Source organism: Candoia aspera, chromosome 1, assembly GCF_035149785.1.
Source record: "Candoia aspera isolate rCanAsp1 chromosome 1, rCanAsp1.hap2, whole genome shotgun sequence".
Classification (NCBI taxonomy): Eukaryota; Metazoa; Chordata; class Lepidosauria; order Squamata; family Boidae; genus Candoia; species Candoia aspera.
The window spans coordinates 244,940,419-244,956,633 of NC_086153.1; the positions used below are offsets into that span (position 1 = coordinate 244,940,419).

The 16,215-nt window shown below is 36.6% G+C and overlaps 1 protein-coding gene across 3 annotated transcripts in view; it reads left to right on the top strand.

Moving 5' to 3' along the window:
- Positions 1–14,407, top strand: part of USH1C (USH1 protein network component harmonin) — a 62,878-nt gene extending 48,471 nt beyond the window's left edge. For 2 of the 3 annotated variants that reach the window (XM_063289394.1, XM_063289395.1), the window contains exons 16-21: positions 5,494–5,535; positions 6,310–6,363; positions 7,538–7,637; positions 8,783–8,892; positions 11,793–11,848; positions 14,345–14,407. In XM_063289394.1, the coding sequence (XP_063145464.1) occupies positions 5,494–5,535; positions 6,310–6,363; positions 7,538–7,637; positions 8,783–8,892; positions 11,793–11,848; positions 14,345–14,357 (375 nt within the window). In that variant the 3' untranslated portion in view covers positions 14,358–14,407. Of the gene's footprint in view, positions 1–5,493; positions 5,536–6,309; positions 6,364–7,537; positions 7,638–8,782; positions 8,893–10,092; positions 10,196–11,792; positions 11,849–14,344 lie in introns of those variants that run through there. The other variant, XM_063289396.1, reaches the window with a different exon arrangement.
- Positions 14,408–16,215: the final 1,808 nt, after the last annotated feature.

Below are 16,215 nucleotides of genomic sequence, written 5' to 3' on the forward strand. Positions count from 1 at the left end.
GAACTTTGTGTTACTTTCCTTCATTCTCATGTAGATCTGGAATAAATCCAGCTTTGGCTGTTCTTCAGCTGTGTGAAACTGTTCCCCCTCAGATGAAAAGTTGGTTCTTGCTTTCTCTGTCTTCTTGATTTTAGATCCATAATTTATGACCACCGTGTCATGGGTCAATATAGAAATTGGGTTACTAAATTAAAAAACAAAACTAAAGTTTTCTGCTTAGCAATTCAGCAGTCAAAAGATGAGACATAGCTCCTTAAGCTGGCAAAGGAGCAAGTTAGGAAATTCAGCATATTGCCATTAGCAGCTGGAAGTCTATTGAGTATATCAGTTTGAATTACAGGGATTTGGCTGGGAAATTAATTGGCTACTTTGTCCTTTATGTAACATTAAATAAATACTAGCAACTATATTTCTGAATTTGCATATATTAATATAAGTTAGAACGAATAAGTGTAATGCAAGCTTGTGTCCTAAGGGTCTATGCCCCAAATCCTTTTGGTGCCAACCAATCTCACTTCTGCCTTGAAAATGGATTGCTTAAAATATCACTTAGGTTTTAGTCAGCTTTGAAAAACTGAAAAGAGAATTTTCTCTTCTGGAAAATTACTTGTGCTGCTTATATGCAAAGACACACATCTCCCAAATTCATTATACTGCCACAGAAAATAATCTCTCTTCTCAAGAAATATGCTATTATTTTTTTCCTTGTATATCCATTTTTCTCCTGATTTGATTTACAAAGGCAAGTTTTTCTCTGCACTATGCTCTATTCAGGCTTCATTTTTACATATTGTCAAACTCCTAACAGCAGCGCAAGACCAAGGAAATTAGATTCACATAGAATTTCATTAATCTAGTTCGATGGCAGGAAGAAGTGGTTACTTTACAGAGTCTTGAAAGGTAGATAAATATACTCCACCCCTTATTTATTGGGGCTGGACTGTACTGGCTTTAAAATTCATCTGGCATTAAACCAAATTATTTTCATTAATCTGGTTTAATGCCAGGAAAAAAAGGGTTAGGTTGGGGAACCTAGGGATGCAGTGGCGCTGCAGGTTAAACCACTGAGCTGCTAAGCTTGCCGATCAGAAGGTCGGCGGTTCAAATCCTCGTGATGGGGTATGCTCCCATTGCTAGTCCCAGCTCCTGCCAACCTAGCAGTTTGACAACATGCAAATGTGAGTAGATTAATAGGTACCGCTTCAGCGGGCAGGTAACAGCGTTCCGTGTAGTCATGCCGGCCACATGACCATGGAGGTGTGTATGGACAAACCCCGGCTCTTCGGTTTTGAAACGGAGATGACCACCACCCCCTAGAGTTGGACACGACTGGACTTAATGTCAAGGGAAACCTTTACCTTTACTGGGGAACCTAGATAAGTTTACTTCAGGATAAAATTATTATTAAATTTATTAAATTTATATGCTGCCTGACTCCCAGGGACTTTGGGCGATTTATTTTTGAGTACATTAAAGTGGGGTCTCTGTGAACTGTTTGGTCCTCTGATAGAATTCCTAATGGATGGACAGGTGCCTCGCTTGTAAGAGAAATCCCCATCTGGCCCTTGCCATGTTTGGAAAACTTCATTTTTCTTTCCCAGACTCTAGAAACATATTTAGGAAGAAAAGCTAAAAAAATAAATTGGTCCTGGAAAGAGTACTGCTTTCCTTAAAAATACGTATTTTTTAATATGAACATTTCAGTAATGACCTAGTGTTCCATATTTCATAAGTTCTTGAATAACATGCTGTGTCCTGGGCCCATTCCTTTACTGGTCAGCCTTGTGAGCTTACCTGATCTTTAGTAGAGACTTTCAACAGCAGGGCCATTAGGTGACTGATGGCCATTGTTTTAATTTCCCAAATGCTTCAGAGGACCTGGACAAAATGAACTTGTTAGCTAGACTCAGACTCCTCATGCTGGTCGGAGCGGAGGCTGAAAAGAAATTGAAGTAATAATAAGTCAGTAATAGACTCAGTCAGATTATTGGAGACCTTGTAGGTTTCTGAGAATATCACATCCTAACCTGTTTAATATTTTTGCTGGTAGAAACAATATCAAAAGAGTTATTCATCTGCAACTTAAGTAGATCTTTCTGATTTTACTTAGAGCTCTTCAAATAGCAGTATGCTTAAAGCAGGAGAATGAGTTACTGTTTCAATTTAGGTATAGCTTCATCAGCACACTTAAATTATGTTGCCATTCTAACACATCTGCTGACAGACTGCTATCCAGTATCACTTCTTTACCATTGCCAAGGGATTCTCAATTTGAAGTTTCAGCACAGTCCTGAGTCATACTATTAAATGATAGGAGGAACTGGTAAGGGGAAACCTGCTGTAAGAAATTAAATTTGCTCTAAGGCTCTATCACTCAGTTTCAGATTAATAAAATGAAACTCTGGCCCATTTTATAAAGGGCATAAATGTAAAATGCATCCAGTTACTCAAAATGAGCATCTGAAAATGTGGCTGTAATTTATTTCCAAGAAACCACTGGGAAATCTTTTCAGAATTATATAATGTTTTTAACTGGACAATTTTTTGCTAGTGTATGTGCTCTCAGCAACAATATTCACCAGAAAGGTTAGCACTGAATCATTAGGTAGGTGTTCAGAAATCTGCAAAGTTGTTAAAACTTACATTAACCTAGAACCATAGGGTTGGAAGGGCTTCAGTGCTTCTGTCTCCTGAAGATCTTATAATTAAAACACTTATGCTTCCGTAATACTGTAAATAGTTGGATATGCATTAGAATAAGTTCTGTTGTTGGCAACTATGGGTACTTCAAATTTTGACTGGATGATAAAAATACAATTTCAAGAAGTGCCTAATTAAGGTGCTTAATTTGGGAGTGTTGGGTAGTTTGGTGTAACTGTTAAAGGTGCTGGATTAGAAGCCAAGAGACTGAGTTCTCATTCTCCACTAGGCATGGAAGTTACATGGGTGACTTTGGTCCAATTACTTTCTCTCAGACCCAGAAAGAAGGCAATGGCAAACCATTTATGAAAATGTGGCCCAGAAAACTGCATAGACTTGTCCATGTAGGCTGACTCAGACAAAAAATAATAATAAGTATCTCTATCTAGTCTCAGTAGGACAATTTTATGTGAATATATTCCCATTTCATTATTTTTCAGGCATACTCTGTTTATCTACTTATGGTTTCTATTCCCTTTTTGGTCTCCCAAAGCAGCATATAAGCAATTGTAAATAATAGTAAATAATTTTATTATGTAATTTTCTGGAGGAGAAGAGACCATCTGAGCAGGTTTCTGTGGTGGTTGTCCCCTGCTTCTTCCTTCCTTTAGAGATCCTTCCTGCAGGAGCACCTGATGGTAATGGGCCTGAGGTAGAGGAGAAAGGAAGAATTCAGTTAAACAATGATGGTTGTCACCCGGCTTCCTACCTTTCCTTTCCAGGGCTCTTCCCAAGGGAAGTTGGAATAGTCCAGCAGAGCAGGCTTTTGTAACCATCATTTATTTGCCTTCCTGCAGTTCTAAAAACCATGTACTGTACATCTACAGGTTTTTCTCCAGTAATTCCAATTAACTTTGACAATTTGAATCAGTGCTTCCCTAATCTGGGTGAATTATCCAAAATTGGGTAAAAGTGGTTTTTCTTTGGGTAACAACACATGAACCCATTACCTTATCACAACAGGGACATTTAAATTGACTTAAAGTGTTTTATGTACATTAGTTAAAAAGTTTTTTTGTTTGTTTTGGGTAATGAAGGAAAAAGTTTGGGAAGCGCTGATATAAATGTAATATCTAAAGCTGAAGGACATCCATATGCATGTGAGCCTGAAGGAGGGGAGAGATGTATGGCTAAAGAACTAGTTGCTAATTCAGCGAGTTGTTTCTCTTTCTTTCAGCCTCAAGAGATGTTTAAAAGGATGGTGGTTTACAATTCGTCATTTAAAACTAACAAAAAACAAGTAAAATCACATTTCCTTTTTGCATATGTGTGCGATACTTTTGCATTTCAACTCTAGTGTGCTGTCACAGTTTTCTCTCTCTTCTTCTGTCTCCTAGCATTGAGATAAAGATTCAATATGTGTTAAAATAGCAAGCTTTGATTCTTTCAATGAATGCACGCAGTTCTACTAAAGTATTAAGAAACTGGCTATGAATACAAAAAGATCTGATGTTGTAAATTCTTCAGTCAATTGATGTTACACACTAGTGATGCTTAGACTTTTTCATTCAAATATAACATAAGGAATATAAATATTATTTTTCCATTCAATTCTATCTTATTTCTACCAGATCCCTTGTTGAAAAAATCAATCTCCTTCAGAAAATGCAGTTTGGTAATAAATGAGGAAAATGCTAGATTGCGTGAATCCACCCAGAATGACCAAGGGAAAAAACGATAGTGGCGTAGACGAGTTCTCAAATAAGTAACGCTATTACAGCTTTTCCAGTGGTTATAATTAGGGTCCCTGATGGATTTTGTAAAAGAGTATATTCTGTTTTAATCTTAGCTTTTCTAGTATTCTTAGCTAGTTGTCAAAGAATGCTTAGGTTATGTTTTTCAAAGACTATCATAAATTTACTGGTGTAGGCTTTCATAGCTGATACCTTGTTGGGCAATGTTGGGCATCAGGATTTAGTGACCATGGTCTAGAGGACAGATTTCCAGATGTTTTTCCAGCAACTATGGCTGGCATCTTCAGAGGCGTGGTGTGCTATGCAGACCACAGGCAACTAAGCAGGGAGTCAGTCTTCAGTTTCCACAGTATAATTGGTGTCCAGTCAGCCCAGTCAGTCCCTGCTCAGTTGCCTGTGGTCTGCATAGCACACCATGCCTCTGAAGATGCCAGCCAATTGCCAACTAAATCCTGAAGCCCAACTCTGCCCAACTGTCAAAGATTCTCACTGCTTAAAAAACACTAGGTAGCAAAGAATGAAGTGAGGGATTCACAAAAGCCATTGTTTCTTGGGAGGAGATGGACCCAGTTGATGCTGAACCTGAGGGCCTTCAGGAAGGTTTGCTTATCTTCAGTAGGATTCTAGCCACAGTTATGTCAGATGAAGAATCATATAAAAATGTTTGTTTGGTATAGATGATTGTTGGTGAATTAAGTAAATGTGCTTTAGAAATGCTTTCTGGTTTGTGTTTTCTCATGGCAGTCCAATGTCATCCTGCTTTTACTCTTCACATGTTCTACTCTAGTTATGCTAGAGGAGTGCAGTGGTCTTAATCAAAATTTATCTTGCCCATGACCTTCCTGTTGGATGGATTAAAATAAACGGTCAGTAGCTAAATCTGAAGAGCTCTTCCAAATTCAGTAAACCTTCAGATTAAGTTATCTAACTCTTGCATTCTAAAAGGTAAATCTGATTTAAGAAGGTTGTATGACTTAATGTCAGGAGGAACATACCATTTCTCTCTTTCTTTCTGGCATTTCTTTCTTACTTCATTTCATTTGATAGCCTATTTTTAATTAGAGCTCTGCATGTATTTGATTACCAATCTTATTTTCAGGGCTTCCAAAAATACGTGGAGGACTTTGATCCCTACACCATGGTAAGAAGTGTGAATTATAAGTGATGGGGGAAAGGCCTATGACTTAGTGATAGCTCACATGCTATGCATGCAGAACATCTGACGTTCAGTACATGGCATCTACCCAAGAAGAGCCTTGCTTTGGATAAAAATCCTGCCAGTCCAGCTGGGTAGCATAACAACTAACCAAATATACCCAGGAAGCTTACAAGTAGGATGTGATATTGATCGTTTTTCAATATTGCTGTCTAGCAACTGTTATCGAAGCATGTTCCCTTTGATTCTGGATGTAATACTGCCATGGCATTTAATAACCATATATTTCATACAGTGACAACTTCCAATTATTCATCAGGTATCAGCAAATTCTATAGTTTAAATATATGTTGCAAAACAACAACAATGCTTTCTTTTACTATTCCTGAATCTCCTCACATTTAGCACATTTTCCACATCATCCATGTTTTTATACAATTCTGTAAGGTTCCCCTTTATTCACCTCCTTTCTAAGCTGAAAAGCCCACCAAATTGTAACATTTCCTCTTAAGGGAGTGATTCTAACTCATAATAATTTTGGTACAAGTGGGATGGTTAAACCCTTACAGAGTATCAGTACTGAGCTACATGGATTAATGAATGATCTTAGTGTAAGGCAGGGTCTATGAATTTCCCTTTTTGTTCTAAGCTTCAGAGATTGGACTTAGAAGAGTTCTCATTCTGTTTTTATATTATATACTTCATGTTATGCATTTTAGAAAGTAGAGATTGCTTACTGACATTTGTTTAATTTTCTAGTTTTCACCAGATCAGATTATGGGAAAAGATGTACGGCTGCTTCACATTAAGAAGGTACTCTCTGTGATGGAAGAAAAATACTGTAATTACTACATTCAGAAGAGGAATTCCATTTCAGAGAATTCAGAGATGAGCCTTACCACTGAAAACATAAAACATTGAAAATTAAGCTGCGATCTTAGCTGTAGCTATTGTAACAAATGTTACATTTGTTTTAATATTATGAAGGACAGCTTCGTTTTTCAGTCTAGTTGTTTCTTCAATCATTGCCTTTGAATCAAATCTTCTTAGCATTTTTCCCACGCTATGGCAGGGTCCGCTTGGCCTTTGAATCAAATCAAATCTTTATTACGGTCATAGACCATCATATTGGCTTTAAATATTATGCTATTGAAAGAATAAATGGACAAAACCTATGAACTGAGTGGGCAAGCACAGATAAAGTGCCCAATGCAGTGTGTGGGTGACGGATGAACACTGAATACATGTCTGAGATTCCACAGCTTAACAATAATTCACTGACGCTTCACTGAGGTTGAGGACGCTTCTACAGTAAATGAACCTGCCTGATTTTAGAAAATTCTTTACAAGTCCACCTTCCAGTACTTCTGCCTGTTGAGATTGGGTAGATGTACTTTGCAGTAAAGTGTTTTCAGTGGTAATGCATCATTTGTAGAGCATCTTTCTCAGTCAGCATAAGGATGGGTAACCATTTTTTAGACAATTGGTTAAGATCCTTCTTGTTCTCTGAGGTTTTTAGTCTCATCTGTATTGCTGTGTTTACTTGTTCCTTCTGACTTAATATGATTTTAGATAATTTCTTTGGTTAACACTGGAAACTATGTTGCTTTTATTGGTCCTACCTAGTATTTTCTATTACGATTTTTATTTGTAAAGCTTGATATAATTTTAATAGAACAGTAGTATATAAAGATTATATCCACTGGTCTATCAGATGATAGAATCAGCTCTCCCTTTCCCTACAATCCTTTAATTCCACATCTGGCTTAGAGGGAGAAGGGGAAATCATTTTATATGTTCCTAACAGAAAATTACCTTGGAAAATATATTTATTTATTTATTTATAAATTTATTCACTGCCCATCTCACCCTCACTGGGGGACTCTGGGCAGTTTACAATAAAAAATATGTGGTGTTTAATCCAAAAAAACTCTATTCAGTTGATGACAAATACTATATGTTCACTTTTTTTCAAACTCTTTAATAGGAAGGATCATTAGACCTTGCAGTAGAAGGAGGCATTGATTCCCCAGTTGGAAAAATAGTGGTGTCTGCTATTTATGAGGGTGGTGCTGCAGACAAGCATGGTGGGTAGCCACTAAGAAAAAAGGTGGAATATATGAAATCTGAACACTTGTTAAATAAAGTTAGCTTTAACTTAGCATCTTCCAGATGTGCAGATTATACCCTGAGACTGGCATAAATTTATTTCTAAAGTACTTATATTTAAATTAAGAACTACTAAGTATTTACAGTTTTCTCCAATTTTCTGAAATGCTCCGGGGGAAATTATCATGGGAGCAAAGCTGCATGATCTAATTTGTTGGTGCATTGGGAAGTGATTAATTCTTCCTGTCATGTGGTCTTCAAGATTTCCCAAACTGCTCAAATATCAAAATGTTTACAAAAATTTGATATATCAATAATGTATAACTGTATTTGAGAAAGGACCAATATAAAACTTAAAAAATAAAATTTGCTATTTTAGCACATAACACCAGTGACCCTACCTGCATCTTTTCCCTAAATACCTTCATCAATATAGCTATTGTGGTATCTGGTAAAATAAATGAGTTTGGAACACTAATATTTTTTATTTTAATTTTCAATATTAACTCAGAATGAAGGTAATCAACAACCATATGTAATACATGGCATAATTAAATAAGGGTAGTTTAATACGTCATGATTTTACATTGTGATCATTCGATCTTAGAGGCTTCTAGTAGAGAAAAATGGCTGCTTACAGAAAAGCATTTCTTGTGCAACCAAACAAAATACCTTTATCATCTTCCTTTTGTGGAAGAAGAAAAGTCAGAGAAGCAGTACAGAAATATAGGAGGGCTAGAAGTAATAACCATGTTACTTTAACTGTAGCTCACATGCAGATGCTAGTGATCTCTATTTATTTATATTATTACATTCATTCTGAAAAGTGTTCTAGTGGTTAAACTATCAGGCTGTGACGGTGGAGGAGAGGTTGAAATCCCTCATCAGCCATGACATTCATTGGATGATTTGGGGCCAATTATTGTCTCTCATCCTAGCCTACCTCCCAGGTGTGATAAATACAATCTTTTTTGAAGGAAAGGTTGAATGTAATATATATCTAAAAATTTTGCATGGTACAACCCAGAATCTACCATTCAGAACCTCATTTTCAATAACTACTTCAGCTGAAGAAAGATAATATGGAATTGCTTGTTCCTTTGCCTTTTATTTCCTTTATCAGGGGGTATTGTGAAAGGGGATGAAATAATGGCTGTAAATGGCAAGATTTTGTTGGATGCTAAACTGGATGAAGCTCGGGCAGCTCTTGCAAAAGCATGGAACGTGGGAGGGGTAAGTTGGAAGGGTTTAGCCCCATCTCAAAAGTACATATAAGATATTCATTTTTCTCAAGAAGTGGCAGTAAATAATTCCTAGCCTACCGATAAACTTCAGATAAAAATTGGTAACTGTCTTATACAGGAATAGTAACAAATGTAGGAACAACAAACTGAAAATTGTATTGTCATATTCAAACCCTGTAATGATAGAATGAAATATGAAACACAACTTTGCTGTGTAAGCATGGATGTTGTTAGCAGTCCTTAAGTTTGATTAAAAATTGGTCCTTTTAATTATTTTTTTAAAACAAAAAATTATTCTAAACAAATTATAAGAAAGTATTTTGAGGACTGGACAAATAATGAGGTAATTGATGGTGTGTAAAAAAATATAATTGTACGCCAAGCAATCAAATTCCTTTTTCCAATGAAGAACAAAATGTTCATGTGGCCAGTTAAGCACTGGTTTATTTAAGCACAGCAGCTGTAATATATGCAGAATAATTCAGTCTTGTTTCCATCCCATGCATATTTATTCAGAAGAAATTCCCAGTGATATTCACATGACTCATCTTTTATATACAGTATATTCATATAGTACTGCTCAGAAAGATTCTGCATAGGATAGAAATTGCTCTTGGCAATGGAGAGAGAGAGACACTAAACTTCTTCACTTCTGCTTAAGCAAAATGCTTCAGGGATATAATCCATTCTTTTAGTATTCCTGAGTGTGTGCCAGTACATTGCATGTTCTTCTGAGTTGGTGGGAAGGTTATGATGAAAGACTGAGGGAATTAGTGAACGATGCAAAAGAGATGAGAAATTCTGAATGTGGGACAGGCCATTTTTTAGTAGCATCAAAAGTGGATCTTGGGGAAAATGAACATGGAAGGAAAGGAAAGCAATGAAAGAAAATGGAGTGACTGCTAGAAGAAAGCATGTAAGTCCTACATGCAAAACAATCTCCCAAATGGAATGGAAAATGGATATAAGGAAAGAGGATGTGAAAGCTGTTTGGAACAGCATGGGAACTATGAGAAGGATGCTTGGTGGAAGGATGAAGCAAAAGGAGCAGAGGTTTAGAAAAATCCGTATTAGAGAATGAGCGAGAGAAAGGTATTGTGTAGTATATATATATAGAGAAAAAATAATAGAGAGCGAGGAACATTTTAGATTAAATGAGGTAAAGAGAATAAATATTTCTTTATTGAAGGAAATAAATGGTTTTGAAGTGGGCTAAACAAGGAGCCTCCAGCAGAATGAATGGAATTAGAAATAAAAGCTATGAAATTATTTGGGATGAGGAAATGTTAAGAGTATTTTAGAGATGTGTGTGGAAATGACGGTGATACAGATAGTCCTTGCTTTGTGACTGCAATTGGGACTGGCAACTCCATTGCTAAGTGCTGTAGTTGCTAAGTGGAAAATCACATGACCATGATGGGCTTACAACCTCACTTCCCATTTGGTTGTTAAATGAGTCGCTGTGGTCATTAAGCAAGACATCACATCACTGCGACTTATATTTACTTCCGTGTTCTCCATTTACTCTGCTTGTCTCAAGCTGGTTTGGAAGCAGGTGAATGGTGATCATACGACCACAGGATGCTACAACAGTCATAAATGCATGTTGATTGCAAAGTGCCTGAATGGCGATTAGTGACCATGGGATGCTGTGATGGATGTAAATTCAAAGATTGGTTGCAAAACTATTTTTTTAAACCATGATAACTTCAAAAGGTTGCTAAACAAGGCAGTCGTTAAACAAGGACTACCTGTATATCAAAGAGAGGCATTGAAATGAATGCTGTAAATGTTAGTGTCCAAGAAAAAAGTAATGAAAAGAAGTGATTAATGGAGAATGTTGAAAAAGGTTAAGACTGCAGGTATAAATGATATATCCAAAGAAAAATTACATCAGTTTATGGAGTTTATATGTGTGTGAAAGCTGCTAACATTTGGAAAAATGCTGTTATTATTTCCCTACACAAAGGGAAAGAAAAGTAGCAAGAGTGAATGCAAAAACTACTGAGAGAATAGTTTGTTAAATGTGCCTGGGAAGGTGTTTGACAAAATTCTGATCCGAAGGGTATGAAAATGACAAAATGAGCAGAATTTCGGAAGTGCAAAGCATAGCTTTGTGCTGGGATGGGGTTAGAGTTAGGGTCAGGATGAAGACAGAAATGTTTATTTGCTGTTTATTTGCTTATGACCTGTTGTGAAGAATACATGTTTGTCAAAAAACGTGCAAATGTCTGTGTGTAAGATCATGCTTCTGTCTATTTTGTTATATGGAAGTGAAAGTTGAGTAGGTCAGGAGGAAGGTAAGGTAAGTTGACACCCGGGGGAATGGGGATTCTTAATAAGTGTTTATAGTAAAACAAGAGGTAGTGTCAAGAATGAGTGAGTGATTAATGAATGTAGATGGAATACAAAAGTATTGAAGTGTACTGGGATGGTTTGCTCACATAAAGAGAATGAATAATGATTGCATTGCAAAACAAATATATCAGGAAGCGTGAATTAAGAGGGAAGACTAAGAAGGATGTACTTGGATGGAACTGATAAGACCCTCAGAAGAGAGGTGAGAAGTTGAAAAAAAAGTCAGTGTACAAAGCTAAGTGTGGATGTGGTCAAAGTAAGGATGGTATGTAAGAAAAGAAAAGTGTGAAAATATAGCTATATTGCCTTTTATTTTTATTGCCTCATATCTTAATTTATCTGGCTCACTATTTTCAACTCCCTTTCTGTGCTTTCCATAATGTTGCTTACTCCAAAAGGGAAAAGAGTGATGGGTTATACCACATTTTCATAACAATCAACCTTCTTAATATAAGGAAAATGTACTCTGAAGGTATAATTTTCATGCCCTGGTCAGCTACATCTCATATTGATGAAGCATTTCTTCCACAGGACTGGATTGACTTGGTCATTGCAGTGTCTCCTCCCAAGGAATATGATGATGAAATGTAAGACTTCTCTATTTGTTCACAGACATAAACTTGATTGCTCTTTTATTCAACTTCAGCTGAAGTCCTTAAGTTCACCTCTGGTTATCACCTGTTAAGAAGAATGTAGTCAGACTGGATATATTTCAGCAAAGGAAAATGAGCTACTAATCAGTATGGAAGATAGAGAAATCTGAAGAAAATAGGTTGAGAGAAAAATGTACCAGTAAAAATACACAAGAACAGTTAGCAACGGAATGGAAAAGAATTAACTATCAAAACAACAAGTAAAGGAGAAAACTTTGAGTCAAGCTTAACTTCTGGGAGTCAGTGATTTGCTATTTCCTATCCTGGTATTTACTGGGAGTGTCCTATCCAAGTAGTAACTGGGTCCAACTCTACTTGTGGAAAAAATTAAATATTTAAAATGCAACAAAACAAAATTATATAGTAGGAAAAGCTTTTGAAAACTCAGGCAATAAATAATTTAAATCTGATAATTTAAATTTGGACAGAAACAAGTAGTCCTCAGTTCAGCTGATATAAAATTAGTACATCAAACAAAAAGTGTGATGGCAATTGCAGTCTGTTCAGTTAGTACTTCTATGCACACATGCTGAAGAATATAAGTTTAGGGTGTCTTCTCTCTGAATAGGTACATAAAAGAATGTGCTGTTTCTGAACCATGTTTAAAAGGACTCCAACAGATGTTCTAAACATCCTGAAATTCAGCCTACTTGTGATTGAGGAACATGGATGTAGGAACAGCTGCAACTGCCAAATCACTCAGCTTCTCCTGGGAGCTGGTTAAATGTGCACCTGGGTATCACCAGGGCAGTACTATGTCTAGCAACATCTCCAGAATGTCTGCTTAGTTTCTCCTGGAGATCGAATCCCTTTTAAGGCCAGTTATATAGCTGTGCTTGTAACAGTGCATCTCTGCTGTGTGGATTATATTGCACTTTATTCATATCCACCCAAGCCCAAACTCCTCTCAAATATTGATTCACAGTATCAACAGAAGTAGAAGATGAAAGAGTCCTTGATATCATAAATAGGGGCTGGCTGTTAAACAATGAGCTGATTTTATATAGATTTTATGTAACACTGGGGTGGGGGGTGCTGTTATAGATTTTTTTTAAAATCAAACCTTAAATGCTTTCTTTTCGAGAAGCTTCTGCAATCCTCATTACCCCATGGCCAAGAAGGATTAAAAAAAAACTCTTATTATGGGAATCTGTCAGGGTTAGGGTTAGGGTTAGAGACATGCAAAAGAATAATTTCCATCCTTAATTTATGTTTCACATTTTGTGTATTTAGTGCTACTGTTCCTTAATCATCTGTTACCCCAAGCCAAATGAAAAGGCTTTGGAGGGCAGTGCATCTGTGTGCAGAGAAGGGGTTTTCCTGCCTCTGTAAACACTGCAGCATTTTCTCAAGGGTGACAGTGGAGCTAAACTCATATATCTTATCCAAATTCATCCTTTGCAAAGCATGTGCCTGCTTATATTTTGCATGCCAATGAAAGGCCAATAAAAATGTTCTTTCTGTTGTAGCATTCTTTAAAAAATAAAACTGATTACATTTTCCTAATTCATACTAACTATAGATCCTGTATTAAGAATAATCCTGTTTTATGCAATACTTATAAAATACAGGTAGTGACATTTTCTTTAGTTGTTCCAGGTTTGATTTGCATTTTTTTCCAGATGCTTCTTGTAAGCCATCTTTTTGGTCTAGGTTACTGTTTAATGTGTTCCCAAAGAAAATAAATACTTTCTAGGACTGGATGCATTTCCATCACACATCAACAGAAGCTGTCATTGCATGTGCTGTTAGAAAAATCTTTAAGAATAGCTTTCCTATTTTCGGAATTTACCATGATCTGTACAGTTTATAGTTACTCATTTTTCAACTTCCATGAAAATCACATCTAATATTTAAATACCCTGGAACTGGCCTGCCAAAACCTAGATTATTGTTCACAGCAGGCTTTGAGTATGGGGGGGGGGGGGCGTTTTCTGTTGTTGTTGCTGTTTGTTTTCTTTTTTTCTTTTTTCTTTTCTCTTTTCTCTGTTTTAGTGTAACTAACTATAGCATCCAGTTGCTTAAGAACTATGAAAGTGATGAAGTTCAGAAATCCACTTGGTGGTGAAAGTACACACGAGTCACTCTTCCTTGTGTTGTACTTTTGGGATAATATTCAAACATATTATGGTTGAAGAGATAGCTCATGCAGCTCATCTCAAGGAAGAAGTGTGCATTTTTCTTTTTCCACCAGAAGCACAAAAGCATTCTTCTTCCCACATCCTCATCTTTGCTAATCCTCACTCGTCCTCAGTAAATCTCCTTAGGGGTCTTGTCATGCTGATGATTTTTTTAGTCCTTTGTGAAAAGTAAGGGATAAATGACGTACTGTTAAAGGATTTTTCACTGTGGTTCACAGTCTGCTTTTTATCTTACCATAGCTTGACCAGATGGGCATTAACTAAATTTTCCTACTGTGCTCTATTTCAGGACATTTTTTTAACAACATGGAAGAAAATAAATACACCTTTTGAAGAAATCTACCAGTGTATCGTCATTCTTACCCAGCTACAAATCTTTAGTTAAGAAGTACAAAAAAGAAGAGCACAAGATTATTGAAGTGATTCAGGCCAATATACTCTTAGAGCAACATATCATGTAATTTCTATTGCTCAGTTATACAGTAACAGCAGATAGCTCAAAAGTTCACTGTAGGTGATAAAAAGAGACAAATGCCGATTTTAAACCTAAGTGCAATTCATATGAAATCTTGTAGTAACTGTCATCATTATAAAGGAGAGAGAATACTTTTTCCATAAGTAATATGTTTACAGTCCCATTCATAACTGGACAGAAATAAAGTGAAATCAGTGGGACTTACTTTCAGGAAAGTATACAGAGAAATGGGGGGGAAAAACAGTTTTAGAAAGACGTGGCTGAAAATTGGCTCTGTACTCTTGTGGGTTTTTTTCTCAGTTATAAACTACCTCTGTGCAGACCTTATGTAAATAGCCTTAAAGGTAAAGATAAAGGTTTCCCTTGACATTAAGTCCAGTCGTGTCCGACTCTAGGGGGCGGTGCTCATCTCCGTTTCAAAGCCGAAGAGCCAGAGTTTGTCCATAGACACTTCCGTGGTCATGTGGCCGGCATGACTAAATGGAACGCCATTACCTGCCCACCGAAGCGGTACCTATTAATCTACTCACATTTGCATGTTTTCGAACTGCTAGGTTGGCAGGAGCTGGGACTAGCAACGGGAGCACACCCCGTCACGCAGATTCGAACCGCTGACCTTCCGATCGGCAAGCCTTACCTTTTGCAATTAATTCAAAATCTATCCAATGCATATTCTCTACAGACGTTTGGAAAAGAGCCACCTAACTTAACCCTAATCCTAACTTCCTAGGATTTAAAACATATTATTGCAAAATTACCAAGAAATTTAGTGGGATTATAGCTGTGTGAAATGTAACTGGGTTCTTATTTTATGATTTAAATTAAAATGTAACTCATCTCTGCTAAGAAATTAATGTTACGTACTAAATGTTACCTTAGTGATTATTTGAAGGTATTTAAGTTAATAAGATCATCCAAAAATCCAGTAACAGCAAATGCACAGGTCCCCGTTCAACATTTATCACAACAGTTATCAAAAAGCATAAACCTGGCACTATACCAAACACAAGTTTGTTCCATTCAAGAGGGATTGCAGTCAGCATGATAGGACTATGGCAGGGATGAAAGGGAAGGAGCAATAAGAATGGGATGGAGTCCGAGAAGAAAAGGTCAGTCTGGTTCTGTTGCTGAACAGGAAGTATTACATGAAGAGTAACTTCAGTTATCAGTTAGAAAATTAGAAAATACAAGTTGAACAGAGTAGTATGTTATATTGCACTCTAGCAATTCCTGTAGCTGAATTGCTTTATTTTAAAACTATGCAGGTTTTAAATCAGTTGGCCCGGAAACTAATACTACAGTTGCATTTGTACGAAGTTTTCAGCAGATTTACTTTACATCAGAGTTCAAGCTATTCATTGCTGGAAAGGCAAATATAAAATGATATAAATAAATAATACACTGTTCCTATATTCATCTAACTTGGCAATCCACATTCTGGTAAAATCAATTATACAATTCACATGTCAGATAAATTATGCTATTGTCTAGACATCGGCATCTGAAGAGGGTGGGGTGCAAGATGCCATCATCAAGGAGATGCCACATTATATGTTATGACATCAGATGTCAGGATGTAAGTAGTTAAGGATGCATTTGCTTGATGATGTCACTGTGCATGTATCATCATTTTGGCATATTCACACTTTGCTGCAAAAGCCACTGCTCTGGTTTAATCAAATATT